General features: G+C 44.2%; 1 protein-coding gene across 1 annotated transcript in view; it reads left to right on the top strand.

The window, feature by feature from the left end:
- Positions 1–15,465, top strand: part of LOC121847439 (neurexin-1-like) — a 103,853-nt gene that overhangs the window by 4,500 nt on the left and 83,888 nt on the right. The window contains exons 2-3 of the mRNA XM_042328470.1: positions 2,409–2,710; positions 6,343–6,504. Coding sequence (XP_042184404.1) covers positions 2,409–2,710; positions 6,343–6,504 — 464 coding nt within the window. The remainder of the gene's footprint in view (positions 1–2,408; positions 2,711–6,342; positions 6,505–15,465) is intronic.

The following is a 15,465-nucleotide window of genomic DNA, read 5'->3' as shown; positions in this document are numbered from 1 at the left end:
ATGTAAACAATCCAGGCTTTTTTTGCCAATGGAATGATGGGTTTTGGGGGATTTCATTTGAACAGCAATGGTGCATATTTGTATTGTATTATGATGTAACAGTAGAAGGGTTCCATCTTCAAAGTGTGAAGCAAGTTCTGGTGACAGAGTCGCTACCTTCTGATTGGTTTAGGCATGTGTGACTTTGAGGAATTTCCAGCAAAATCCTAAACAAGGCAAATATACAGTGAACTTGAAGTTGGTCCACCACCAGGTCCACATTACCTGGTCCACACTACCTGGTCCACAATACTTGGTAAACTACCTGGTCCACACTGCCTGGTACACATGACCTGGTCCACACTACCTGGTACACTACCTGGTACACATGGCCTGGTCCACACTACCTGGTACACAACCTGGTCCACATGCGCTGGTACACTTCCTGACACACTACCTCGTACACATGACCTGGTCCACACTACCTGGTGTACTACCTGGTACGCATGACCTGGTCCACACTACCTGGTACACTACCTGGTCCACATGAGCTGGTACACTACCTGGTCCACACTACCTGGTACACTACCTGGTCCACACTACCTGGTACACATGACCTGGTCCACACTACCTGGTACACTACCTGGTCCACATGAGCTGGTACACTTCCTGGTACACTACCTGGTACATTACCTGGTCCATGGTACCTGGTCCACACTACCTGGTCCACACTACCTGGTACATTACCTGGTCCACACTACCTGGTACACTACCTGGTCCACACAACCTGGTCCATGGTACCTGGTCCACACTACCTGTTCCACACTACCTGGTACACTACCTGGCACATACTACCTGGTAAACTAACTGGTACACCCTACATGGTACACTACCTGGTACACATTACCTGGTCCACACTACCTGGTCCACACTACCTGGTACACTACCTGGTCCACGCTACCTGAGATACAGGTAAGAACTTGAAGTTGGTACACTACCTGGTCCACGCTACCTGGTCCACACTACCTGGTACACTACCTGGTACACTACCTGGTCCACACTACCTGGTCCACCCTACCTGGTCCACACTACCTGGTCCACGCTACCTGGTCCACACTACCTGGTACACTACCTGGTACACTACCTGGTCCACGCTACCTGAGATACAGGTAAGAATTTGAAGTTGGTACACTACCTGGTCCACACTACCTGGTCCACACAACCTGGTCCACACTACCTGGTACACTACCTGGTACACTACCTGGTCCACGCTACCTGAGATACAGGTAAGAACTTGAAGTTGGTACACTACCTGGTACACTACCTGGTCCACACTACCTGGTACACTACCTGGTACACTACCTGGTCCACACTACCTGGTCCACCCTACCTGGTCCACACTACCTGGTCCACGCTACCTGGTCCACACTACCTGGTACACTACCTGGTACACTACCTGGTCCACACAACCTGGTCCACACTACCTGGTACACTACCTGGTACACTACCTGGTCCACGCTACCTGAGATACAGGTAAGAACTTGAAGTTGGTACACTACCTGGTACACTACCTGGTCCACGCTACCTGAGATACAGGTAAGAACTTGAAGTTGGTACACTACCTGGTACACTACCTGGTCCACGATACCTGAAATACAGGTAAGAATTTGAAGTTGGTACACTACCTGGTCCACGCTACCTGGTCCACACTAACTGAGAGACAGGTGAGAACTTGAGACAAGGCTTCCTGTTGCTTTCTGGGGCACCGTGAGTAGCAGGTCACAAGGTTTTTATGCAAACCCCCTATGTGGTAGGCTACAGTCAGTATCAGTAATGCAGTAAATTGGAGGACCAATATATAAGTACACCGGTAAATACTGTACAGAGCCAGCCCTTAACAGAACAGTCTTTCTTTGCCGATGGCCATATCATCCCATTTTATCACCGCAAGTCAAGTCCAAACTGAATGCCAAGTGATGTAGCCTAACCTTTTTCAAATATTCCTTTATATTCTGTACAGCTACATCAAATCAAATGTTATTGGTCACATACACATATTTATCAGATGTTATTGCGGGTGTAGCGAAATGCTTGTGTTCCTAGCTCCAACATTGCAGTAATATCGAACAATTCACAACAATACACACAAATCGAAAAGCAAAATAATGGAATTAAGAAATATATACTAAATATTAGGACGAGCAATGTCAGAGTCCGGAGTATGAATATATATATACTGTATGACATGAGTAAAACAGTATATAAACATTATTAAAGTGACCGGTGATTCCATGTACATAGGGCAGCAACCTCTAAGGTGGATAGCTAAGCAGCCGAGCTACAGGAAATGTAGGAGTTGTTCCTCTTCCATCACTTCTGATGTAAAACTCAAATCCTCTATCTCTATCCCTCTCTTTGTCATCTTACAGGAAAAGAAGACTACGTGGCGACCTTCAAGGGATCTGAGTTCTTCTGCTACGACTTGTCCTTGAACCCGATCCAGAGCAGCAGCGACGAGATCACCCTGTCCTTCAAGACGTTACAGAGGAACGGTCTGATGCTTCACACGGGGAAGTCTGCAGACTACGTCAACCTGGCCCTGAAAAACGGAGCTGTATCGCTGGTTATTAATTTGGGATCTGGAGCCTTTGAAGCTCTGGTGGAACCGGTCAATGGGAAATTCAATGACAATGATTGGCATGATGTCAAAGTTACAAGGAATCTACGTCAGGTAACAGTACAGAGGGGGACTACCATGGAGACTTAGTATTAAACTAGTTTAGATGAGCTACATTTGATTGAATTTGATTTGATCTGTAATAAGATATGAGGAAGGTGGTGCTGCATTTGAGGAGGGACACATATAGACCAATGGTAGGCATCGATAGAGGACAGACCATGGAATATCAGAGGCATCAATAGTGGAAAGACCATGTCACTTTGTTCAGAGAAGCTGATCTCTGAGTCATCCATTTATTTTCCCTCTATAGTTGTGGCCACAATGAACAGCCTCTATTGACTATTAGAGATTCAGCCTTTTCCTTGGTGACCTATGGGTCTTTGGCTGCTTAACACATGCTATTTGTACTGAAAATACAAATGTTTATGTTAGAATACAGCTTGGAAAGATTGCTACAGTTACACCCCAAAAAAAGTAAACCACTGAATTAAGAAACATATAAGCAACACAGTTTACAAGTGACACAGTTTGCTATAAGCCATATAGGTGGAAGTACAGAATATAATGGCTTTCCTTTCACTTGTACAGCATCTTACCAACACACCAGCTCTCTAGATGTGTTCCTGCTCACAGCATCCTACCAACACACTAGCTTTCTAGATGTGTTCCTGCTCACAGCATCCTACCAACACACCAGCTCTCTAGATGTGTTCCTGCTCACAGCATCCTACCAACACACCAGCTCTCTAGATGTGTTCCTGCTCACAGCATCCTACCAACACACTAGCTTTCTAGATGTGTTCCTGCTCACAGCATCCTACCAACACACTAGCTCTCTAGATGTGTTCCTGCTCACAGCATCTTACCAACACACCAGCTCTCTAGATGTGTTCCTGCTCACATCATCCTACCAACACACCAGCTTTCTAGATGTGTTCCTGCTCACATCATCCTACCAACACCAGCTCTCTAGATGTGTTCCTGCTCACAGCATCCAACCAACACACCAGCTCTCTAGATGTGTTCCTGCTCACATCATCTTACCAACACACCAGCTCTCTAGATGTGTTCCTGCTCACATCATCTTACCAACACACCAGCTCTCTAGATGTGTTCCTGCTCACAGCATCCAACCAACACACCAGCTCTCTAGATGTGTTCCTGCTCACATCATCTTACCAACACACCAGCTCTCTAGATGTGTTCCTGCTCACATCATCTTACCAACACACCAGCTCTCTAGATGTGTTCCTGCTCACAGCATCCTACCAACACACCAGCTTTCTAGATGTGTTCCTGCTCACATCATCTTACCAACACACCAGCTCTCTAGATGTGTTCCTGCTCACAGCATCCTACCAACACATCAGCTTTCTAGATGTGTTCCTGCTCACATCATCATACCAACACACCAGCTTTCTAGATGTGTTCCTGCTCACAGCATCCTACCAACACACTAGCTCTCTAGATGTGTTCCTGCTCACCTGGTAGTGGATTGTTTCTTTTAAAACACCACACCGACAAAGAGGTTTTAAAAAATGATATATATAATTTGAGTAATGTTAAATTTGGATTGTTTTGTCAAAACATTGAGAATGCATAATGAAAGTGCATGCTCAACAGGTGAATCCAATCTCCATTATCCTTCTCATTTTGTGTCAGGGTCTTCTTTGCTTTGTCTCATTACAGTAAAGTGATCCTAAAGTCCATCAATAAGACCAACATGGAGGTACAGCACTGTAAGATGAGATCCTGACCACCGACAGGGATTGGTCGGAATCGTGGTCCAAAACCTGAAAATCATGAAAATAGTCCAATGAAAATGATTATATAATTAACCCAAAGCATCCAAAGATAAAGAATAACAATCTGAAGGACTTTCGTTAAAGAGGGTCGACTGATGTGCTTTAGGCATTCTCTCTTATTAACCATTTGTTTTCTGTCAGTTATACCATGTTAGAGGGGTGTGGGGTTGTTGTTGCCTACCCAGGGCAGTCCAGTTTACATGGACAGTCCCATGTAGACCATAGGGAGTCATTGAGCGATCCAATACGAGCTAGCTCACTTCCACTGTGGGAGCATATTCACTAGTCTTCCTTAGTCTGTTTTTTTTTTCTTGTAAAAATAACTTATTTTGCCCTTTTTTACTCTATGTTACTAACATGCTTTGAAAAACAACAACTAACATGTCATTCATGGAATGTGTCATACTACTAACCAATATATTTTTTTAACGTTTATTAACAACAACAACAATGTGCTAACTTTTTGGTAGTTAACCATCATCTCTTTTTTGAGTAACTATCGTTATTCTGTTGACAGTTTTTCATTTCCTTTCTCCCCCCTCTCCACAAAGCACTCAGGCATTGGACACGCTATGGTAAACAAACTCCATTGTTCGGTAGATATCATTCTAATTGTTTCTTAGTTTGGGTTTGCCGTGTGTTTCTTTTCTATCTTTTCTTACTGTAGACGTCATTAACAAAAAAAGGGGAACTGCGGTTGGTACTCGTTCTGCTTACCTTTTGACCTCCTTTTTATTTTGACACTATTTTCATCCGTTGGTTGGATTTCACCACTTCCTGTTATTTTCACTTCCTGTATCCTGTCCAATCACATTTTTAGGAGCATCGTTTCAAGCCTTTTGCATCAAGCAGTGGTTATCAAAGGAGGACCAATGTCTGTCTCCTGCCTGGCTGGCCGGATGCTCATTGGCTCAGCCAGTGATCTTTTTCCCATTCACTCTGCATGGCATGCAGTCTGAATGCTGCTCTGTACGCTGCACATGCTCATACTACCCACTATTCGTCCAGGGCAGCTGTCGTTTTCATTGGTGCTTTTTCTTCTGGTCCTTGCTGGTGATTTTTCATCATCTGCTTCTGCATGCATCCGACACGAGCGCAAAGTGTCAGATTAAATCGATTAGCAAACACTATCTTGGTAAATTTTTATTTTGTGTGTTTGCTTGCAAAAAGAAAATACTAAAACGCCTTACTTTTGTATTTCTGAAAAAAATTATTTCTGGTATGTCATTAACCAAACGCTAAACATGTGGTTGTGGCTTCTACTTGGTATGTCATTAACCAAACGCTAAACATGTGGTTGTGGCTTCTACTTGGTATGTCATTAACCAAACGCTAAACATGTGGTTGTGGCTTCTACTTGGTATGTCATTAACCAAACGCTAAACATTTGGTTGTGGCTTCTACTTGCTTGTTACTTTCTATATGTAACCCACTTGCATGCTATAGTTATTTTTTTCTGAAAACAAACTGCTGATGAACTTTTACTAATATGTAAACTTAGCAAAACTAACCTAGATAACATTCTACTAACACCATTTTTGTGTCTGCTGAAATTACTTTGAGTTGCAGTAGGGGCTAACTTACTAACATACTTAGTCTTGGGCAACTAAATAACTTCCTAGCTAACTCGCTTTATCATTCCCTTGGAGGGCTAGCCATATACTTCTCAAACTACTAATCCTAAACTGGACAGAATAAAGCAAAAACAAGAAAATAAAAAAACAGACATGAAAATGGGTTTCTACAATCTTTACCAAACATCTATAGAAGAACAATTATGTGGCAAAAAAACTATTATGTGGCAAAAAGCCACTGGACTGAGAGCTCTGATAGGCTATCAGAGTATAGCGTGTCCTTTCCCTGTGCTTTGTTGTCTAGGTAACTATATCCGTGGATGGGATACTGACCACCACAGGGTATACTCAAGAAGACTACACCATGCTAGGCTCCGATGACTTTTTCTATGTTGGCGGGAGTCCTAGCACGGCTGACCTGCCTGGATCACCTGTTAGCAACAACTTTATGGGTTGTCTGAAAGAGGTAAACACCCACACACTGCACAGTGCTCTCAGGGTAGAGGGAGTGGGCATCACACCACACACTGCACAGTGCTCTCAGGGTAGAGGGAGTGGGCATCACACCACATACTGCACAGTGCTCTCAGGGTACAGGTAGTGGGCATCACACCACATACTGCACAGTGCTCTCAGGGTACAGGTAGTGGGCATCACACCACACCACACACTGCACAGTGCTCTCAGGGTAGAGGGAGTGGGCATCACACCACATACTGCACAGTGCTCTCAGGGTAGAGGGTAGTGGGCATCACACCACACACTGCACAGTGCTCTCAGGGTACAGGGAGTGGGCATCACACCACCCACTGCACAGTGCTCTCAGGGTACAGGTAGTGGGCATCACACCACACACTGCACAGTGCTCTCAGGGTACAGGTAGTGGGCATCACACCACCCACTGCACAGTGCTCTCAGGGTACAGGTAGTGGGCATCACACCACACACTGCACAGTGCTCTCAGGGTACAGGGAGTGGGCATCACACCACACACTGCACAGTGCTCTCAGGGTACAGGTAGTGGGCATCACACCACACACTGCACAGTGCTCTCAGGGTACAGGGAGTGGGCATCACACCACACACTGCACAGTGCTCTCAGGGTACAGGGAGTGGGCATCACACCACCCACTGCACAGTGCTCTCAGGGTACAGGTAGTGGGCATCACACCACACACTGCACAGTGCTCTCAGGGTACAGGGAGTGGGCATCACACCACCCACTGCACAGTGCTCTCAGGGTACAGGGAGTATAGTGTACAGTACATCACTGTGAACGCGCAATAATGTACTTTGTGGAATGTACTTTCTTCTTAATTTTGTTTGAGCCATCAGTTGTGTTGTGAGAAGGTAGGGGTGGTTTACAGAAGATAGCCCTATTTGTAGTTGTGTCAGATAGGCCAGGTAGGGAACCTATCTCCCAACCTTATAACTAGCTATCAAGAAGCCATTTCAGTCTAGCAATCAAGTTAGAGTAACTAACTTGTCTAACTATCTTACCTGGCATGCCTGTTTGGTAGACGTTCAAAAAGCAAGAAATAATGTACTGAATAACGTACTGAATAATGTACTGAATAATGTACTGAATAAGTCTCACATCCCTTCATATCTTTTACCCAGAGCTTAGCAGAGAAGCATTTTTCGCTTCTTAAAAAAAAATGTCAGAATGATACAGAATGCTCAAGAGGGATGCTTAGATATGTGGATAAATATACATATTTTTTTACATAAAGTTAAGCGAAAAAAGCTGTTTCAGTTGTTTGAAAAATTGTAAATTCTCCAATTTACGGACGGGGGGATGAAGCCCGCCCAGACCACACCCCCTGGACCACCCCCAGTCATCCTCACATATATTGTTCCCCCAGATTTTTGGGGTGCATGATGTCCCTTCTTTTAAGTCGGATCCAAATCTGTCCCAACAATCCATATATCTCCCTGTCATACCTCAGAGGGGGTGTTCCTGCCAAGACAAATGTGTTTTCAGAACCTAAAGCAAATGTTCTAAATCGGTTACAACATATTTTGGTGAACACACATGCTATATATATATATATATATATATATATATATGCGTTACAATCAAAAGATAGACACAGTGCCGTTTCTGTAATATCAGGATCTGTCAATTCAAGATCTGACAGTTCTCTGTAGTTTCCAAAGACGCTTCGCAATAATATTATACATATTGAAGATATTCATCCATCTGGACCATGCTGATAAAGGGAGTTGTTTCAATTTTCCCTTTCTATGTTATTTTCTGCTTAATATTACATTGGCTGCTTAATGGGATGCTGACCCCAAAAATATTTTCACATCAGCAGCCACCAATGAATACAGTCTTCTCTCGAGACGTGACATCAGCAGCCACCAAGGAATACAGTATTATCTCGAGACGTGACATCAGCAGCCACCATGTAATACAGTCTTATCTCGAGACGTGACATCAGCAGCCACCAAGGAATACAGTCTACTCTCAAGACGTGACATCAGCAGCCACCAAGGAATACAGTCTACTCTCGAGACGTGACATCAGCAGCCACCATGAAATACAGTCTACTCTCGAGAAGTGACATCAGCAGCCACCATGAAATACAGTCTACTCTCGAGAAGTGACATCAGCAGCCACCAAGAAATACAGTCTTATCTCGAGACGTGACATCAGCAGCCACCATGAAATACAGTCTACTCTCGAGAAGTGACATCAGCAGCCACCATGAAATACAGTCTTATCTCGAGACGTGACATCAGCAGCCACCAATGAATACAGTCTACTCTCGAGACGTGACATCAGCAGCCACCATGAAATACAGTCTTATCTCGAGACGTGACATCAGCAGCCACCAAGGAATACAGTCTACTCTCGAGACGTGACATCAGCAGCCACCATGAAATACAGTCTACTCTCGAGAAGTGACATCAGCAGCCACCATGAAATACAGTCTTTTCTCGAGAAGTGACATCAGCAGCCACCATGAAATACAGTCTACTCTCGAGAAGTGACATCAGCAGCCACCAAGAAATACAGTCTTATCTCGAGACGTGACATCAGCAGCCACCAAGGAATACAGTCTTATCTCGAGACGTGACATCAGCAGCCACCAATGAATACAGTATTATCTCGAGAAGTGACATCAGCAGCCACCATGAAATACAGTCTACTCTCGAGACGTGACATCAGCAGCCACCAATGAATACAGTATTATCTCGAGAAGTGACATCAGCAGCCACCAAGAAATACAGTCTTCTCTCGAGACGTGACATCAGCAGCCACCAAGGAATACAGTCTTATCTCGAGAAGTGACATCAGCAGCCACCATGAAATACAGTCTACTCTCGAGACGTGACATCAGCAGCCACCAAGAAATACAGTCTACTCTCGAGAAGTGACATCACCTCCCATTCTCTTCCCTCCTCGTCTCTTTTTTCTCTATTACTTTTACCATCATCTCTCTCTCTCTTTTCAGTAGCTTTTCCCCTTCTCTTCCTCCTGTAGTGTCCTACATTTCTCATTTTCTTCTCCTCACCCCAGCCAAGGGTGTCATCCTCACGAAACCTAACAGAAAAGTTCTCATGCAATGGAGTCTTAATGAGCAGGGTGCAGACCACATGTCCATGTTCCATCCCTTCCTCGTTAGGGGCTAGAGCTCGTTAGGGGGTTCTATCTCATTAGGGGCATGCATGTCTTCGTTAGAGGGGTGCTTCTGAGATGATACATGGATCCGCGTCCCAAATGGCATGCTATTGCCATAGAGTTCTGGTCAAAACTAAGGCTCTATGTAGGGAATAGGGTGCCATTTGGGATTCTCACATGGTGTAAACACTGCCATCTGGTTGGTGGTGCCCTCCTTGCAGTCTGCTAGTGTGTGTCCCCAATGGTACCCTATTCCCAATGGAATAGGGTAGAGTTTGGGCTGCACAGCTACTCCTGTCAGTCCACCACACCACAGGGGGGCACACTAGAGAAAAACAAAAATCCTCTTCTGTGTTTTTCTAGGCTGGGATCAAGGCTGGAGTGCTGGCAGTTGGCAGTGATGAATGCTACATATAGTTGCTATGAAGTGTCCCAGAGGAAGAGAGACTAGATGGGATACAGTTTAGTCAAATTGACGTTAAAAGTAGCTAACCCTAAACCCTTCAGCTCACATTAACCGAATCTCTGAACCTGCTACAATCATTATCTTATCCTGCTGCATACGTGCTCCTAAATCTACTACAAAAAGTAAACTTTGACAGAAGCTGTATCTTTTCTACACAAAACCCTGTTCTGTATGCAATGGTTGCAGGAAGATGACATATGACATATGGTCAAGCAGCAGCAAGTTGCCTTGGCAACTCTTATTGATGACATGTTCCTGTGGTGTAGTTACACTGTTCCCACATGCTTCAAGAGGGCCACAATTGTTCCTGTTCCCAAGAAAGCTAAGGTAACTGAGCCAAACAACTATCGCCATCATGAAGTGCTTTGAGAGACTAGTCAAGGATCATATCACCTCCACCCTACCTGATACCCTCGACCCACTCCAATTTGCTTACCGCCCCAATAGGTCCACATACGACGCAATCGCAACCACACTGCACACTGCCCTAACCCATCTGGACAAGAGGAATACCTATGTGAGAATGCTGTTCATCTATTACAGCTCGGCATTTAACACCATAGTACCCTCCAAACTCGTCATTAAGCTCGAGACCCTGGGTCTTGACCCCCCCTGTGCAACTAGGTCCTGGACTTTCTGACGGGCCGCCCCCATGTGGTAAGGGTAGAAAACAACATCTCCACTCCGCTGATCCTCAACACTGGGGCCCCTCAACACTGGGGCCCCACAAGGGTGCATTCTAAGCCCTCCCCTGTACTCCCTGTTCACCCACGACTGCGTGGCCATGCACGCCTCTAACTCTATCATCAAGTTTGCAGACACTACGGTGGTATGCTTGATTACCAACTCCGACGAGACGGCCTACAGGGAGGAGGTGAGGGCCCTCGGAGTGTGGTGTCAGGAAAATAACCCCACACTCAACATCAACAAAACAAAGGAGATGATCGTGGACTTCAGGAAACAGCAGAGGGAGCACCCCCCTATCCACATCGACGGGACAGTAGTGGAGATGGTGGAAAGTTGTAAGTTCCTCGGCGTACACATCACGGACAAACTGAAATGGTCCACCCATACAGACAGCATGGTGAAGAAGGCGCAACAGCGTCTATTCAACCTCAGGAGGCCGAAGACATTTGGCTTATCATCAAAAACACTCATTACCTTTTACAGATGCACAATCGAGAGCATCCTGTTGGGTTGTATAACAGCCTGGTCCAGCAACTGCTCCGCCCACAACTGTAAGGCTCTCCAGAGGGTAGTGAGGTCTGCACAACGCATCACCAGGGGCAATCTACCTGCCCTCCAGGACACCTACACCAACCGATGTCACAGGAAGGCCAAAAAGGACATCATCAAGGACAACAACCACCCGAGCCACTGCCTGTTCACCCCGCTTTCATCCAGAAGACGAGGTCAGTACAGGTGCATCAAAGCTGGGACCGAGAGACTGAAAAACAGCTTCTATCTCAAGGCCATCAGACTGTTAAACAGCCATCACTAACAATAAACAAGTATTCATTCCTTAACACTTGTGTGTATAAGGTAGTTGTTGTGAAATTGTTAGATTACTTGTTAGATTTTACTGCAGGGTCGGAACTAGAAGCACAAGCATTTCACTACACTCGCATTAACATCTGCTAACCATGTGTATGTGACCAATAAAATTTGATATGATTCAATTTTGATTTGACCAACACCAGTCTTAGCTGCTGCTGTACTGTTCTGTTTTCATGCCAAACACCAGTGCAGTAATAGCCTAGACGTCATGGCTCCAGTCTGATAAGAAATTAGTGCAGTACCTTTCTCCTGTGACTGTAAGAGAATGGGAGGGAGAGAGAGACAGAGAGAGAGGTAGAAAGCAAGAGAGAGTACAAGAGAATGAGAGAGAAAGAGAGGGAGGGAAGGGAGAGAGAGGGGGAGAAGGGATGTGATAGGCCTGCCCAAAGATCCTTGGACCCTATGTGTTGACTCAGAGGATCAATTGCCCTTTATTGGCACAGCCTCTCCTCTCTTGGCTCCAGTGTTACTAAATCCTCTCCTTTCCTGGCTCCAACGTTACTAAAGGCTCTCCTCTCTTGGCTCCAGCATTACTAAAGCCTCTCCTCTCTTGGCTCCAGCATTACTAAAGCCTCTCTTCTCTTGGCTCCAGTGTTACTAAAGCCTCTCCTCTCTTGGCTCCAGCATTACTAAAGCCTCTCTTCTCTTGGCTCCAGCGTTACTAAAGCCTCTCCTCTCTTGGCTCCAACGTTACTAAAGCCTCTCCTCTCTTGGCTCCAACGTTACTAAAGCCTCTCCTCTCTTGGCTCCAGCGTTACTAAAGCCTCTCCTCTCTTGGCTCCAGCATTACTAAAGCCTCTCCTCTCTTGGCTCCAGCATTACTAAAGCCTCTCTTCTCTTGGCTCCAGTGTTACTAAATCCTCTCTCTCTGTATTCTGCAGGCCCTCTCTTCTCTCTCTCTCTCTCAGCTCATCTTTAGAGATATCATTCCCTCCCTCCCTACCTACCTCCCTCCACACACACCACTGCCAAGAGAATATCAAGTTTGTTTTCTTTCTCCCACCAATAGGTTTAATCTATTTTCATGGTGTATCTTTAAACATGGCTTGAAAATTGCACTTGGCTCCGTTACAGATTTCTGAATGGCCTAACCTTTTATCAAGCTGTTTTTAAAAGTGTTTCTCATAGAGATAAGATGAAATATCAAGATGCAAAATATTAGAACTGTATCCAGTTCAGTTAGTTGTCTGTACTAGTGTAGAGTTGTATTGTTATACCGGTTTCGGATTGTCTCACCGTAGGCTTCAGACTGTTCAGATGGAAGTCTATGTACAGATGTACTGTAGGATCTTTATTTGATCACTCTTTTCTTGCTGAAACTTTCCCTGTACAGCAGTACTATATTCAATGTTTAAAAAGGCTTCTACAGCTTGTAATTTCCACTTTAAAATGTTAGAATTGATTTGCCCTAATGCTAAATGTATCAACCCTTCCAAAAAATATCCATTAAGATCCTACATCTGTACTGTCCTGTAGTGGTCTTCTGTATATCAATTGGTAGAGCATGCAATGCCAGGATAGTGGGTTCGATTCCCGGGACTACCCACACGTAAATTGTATGTAAGCATGACTGTATGTCACTTTGAATTAGAGCAAAATCCGTAAGGCATCAAATCAAATCAAATCAAATTTTATTTGTCACATACACATGGTTAGCAGATGTTAATGCGAGTGTAGCGAAATGCTTGTGCTTCTAGTTCCGACAATGCAGTAATAACGAGCAAGTAATCTAACTAACAATTCCAAAAAAAACTACTGTCATACACAGTGTAAGGGGATAAAGAATATGTACATAAGGATATATGAATGAGTGATGGTACAGAGCAGCATAGGCAAGATACAGTAGATGATATCGAGTACAGTATATACATATGAGATAAGTATGTAAACCAAGTGGCATAGTTAAAGTGGCTAGTGATACATGTATTACATAAGGATGCAGTCGATGATATAGATATATTATTATATTAGACAGTATAATGGTGCTGGAGCACCATAGAGATAACTACAGTACAGTCACTGCTGAAGCACCGTAGAGACAACTATTGTACAGTCACTATTGAAGGACCACAGAGACAGCAACAGTGCAGTCACTACTGAAGCTCTGTAGACACAACTACAATACAGTCACTACTGAAGCTCTGAAGAGACAACCTTTCACTAATGAAGCTCTGTAGAGACAACTACTGTAGTCACTACTGAAGCACCTTAGAGACAACTACAAAACAGTCACTAATGAAGCTCTGTAGAGACAACTACAGTACAGTCACTACTGAAGCTCTGTAGACACAACTACAATACAGTCACTACTGAAGTACCTTAGAGACAACTACAAAACAGTCACTAATGAAGCTCTGTAGAGACAACTACAGTACAGTCACTACTGAAGCTCTGTAGAGACAACTACAGTACAGTCACTACTGAAGCTCTGTAGAGACAACTACAGTACAGTCACTACTGACTTGTCTAATTGTCATGTGCTGCCCTGCTCTGCTCCGTGGATTTCACTCCAAAATAACAGATAAATAGGTAAATTGCTGCTGTTCACTGAGAAATACAACAAACAAACAGACAGACAGATAAACAAAGCTCCTTACTAACATGTGATCCGAGCCTGTTTTCAGGTGAATGCCAAGCATAACACGGAAACAACAGCATTGTTGTCACACCATTAAGACACATCAAATATGCAGTTTGTATTTTATTTTTCAACTTGGTCCTTACCTAGAGAGAGAGAGAGAGAGAGAGAGAGAGAGAGAGAGAGAGAGAGAGAGAGAGAGAGAGAGAGAGAGAGAGAGAGAGAGAGAGAGAGAGAGAGAGAGAGAGAGAGAGAGAGAGAGAGAGAGAGAGAGAGAGAGAGAGAGAGAGAGAGAGAGAGAGAGAGAGAGAGAGAGAGAGAGAGAGAGAGAGAGAGAGAGAGAGAGAGAGAGAGAGAGAGAGAGAGAGAGAGAGAGAGAGAGAGAGAGAGAGAGAGAGAGAGAGAGAGAGAGAGAGAATTTCTCTGCACCCCTACGGGACACTGTTAAAGACGTAGCTCCTAATGAGCCTAGCTGTCGACACAACCTTAGCTTCACATTGTGAACTGGGAGGGAAAGAGAGAGGGAAATGCTCATCATAATAACATTTATACCATTCACAGACAAAGTCACACTTTATAATTGGGTTAACACAGTTGCTGGCACTCCAGAGGGTGACACTGATTGGGTTTACACTGCAGAAGGGTGAAAAATGGATTGGCTTTATACTCCAGAAGGGTAACACTGATTGGGTTTACACTGCAGAAGGGTGACACTGATTGGGTTTACACTGCAGAATGGTGAAACTGATTGACTTTATACTCCAGAAGGGTAACACTGATTGGGTTTACACTGCAGAAGGGTGACACTGATTGGGTTTACACTGCAGAATGGTGAAACTGATTGACTTTATACTCCAGAAGGGTAACACTGATTGGGTTACACTCCAAAGGAAACATTTTAAAGGGCCAGGAACAGTGTCATGTCATATAGATTAGATGAAGATTATGTCACAGATGTTCTCCACACTTATTTTCCTAACATTATAACTGTTCTGTTGTTCACTCTTTTCTGTTTGTTGAGATAGTGTTATTTACTGTATTCACAAAGACCTTATAGACTAAATCAGAATCTGTATTCACAAAGACCTTATAGACTAAATCAGAATCTGTATTCACAAAGACCTTATAGACTAAATCAGAATCTGTATTCACAAAGACCTTATAGACTAAATCAGAATCTGTATTCACAAAGACC

This window comes from Oncorhynchus tshawytscha, linkage group LG01 (assembly GCF_018296145.1).
Source record: "Oncorhynchus tshawytscha isolate Ot180627B linkage group LG01, Otsh_v2.0, whole genome shotgun sequence".
Lineage (NCBI taxonomy): Eukaryota > Metazoa > Chordata > Actinopteri > Salmoniformes > Salmonidae > Oncorhynchus > Oncorhynchus tshawytscha.
The sequence above is the reverse complement of the archived record's forward strand: the minus strand, read 5'-3'. Positions and strand labels throughout refer to the sequence as shown.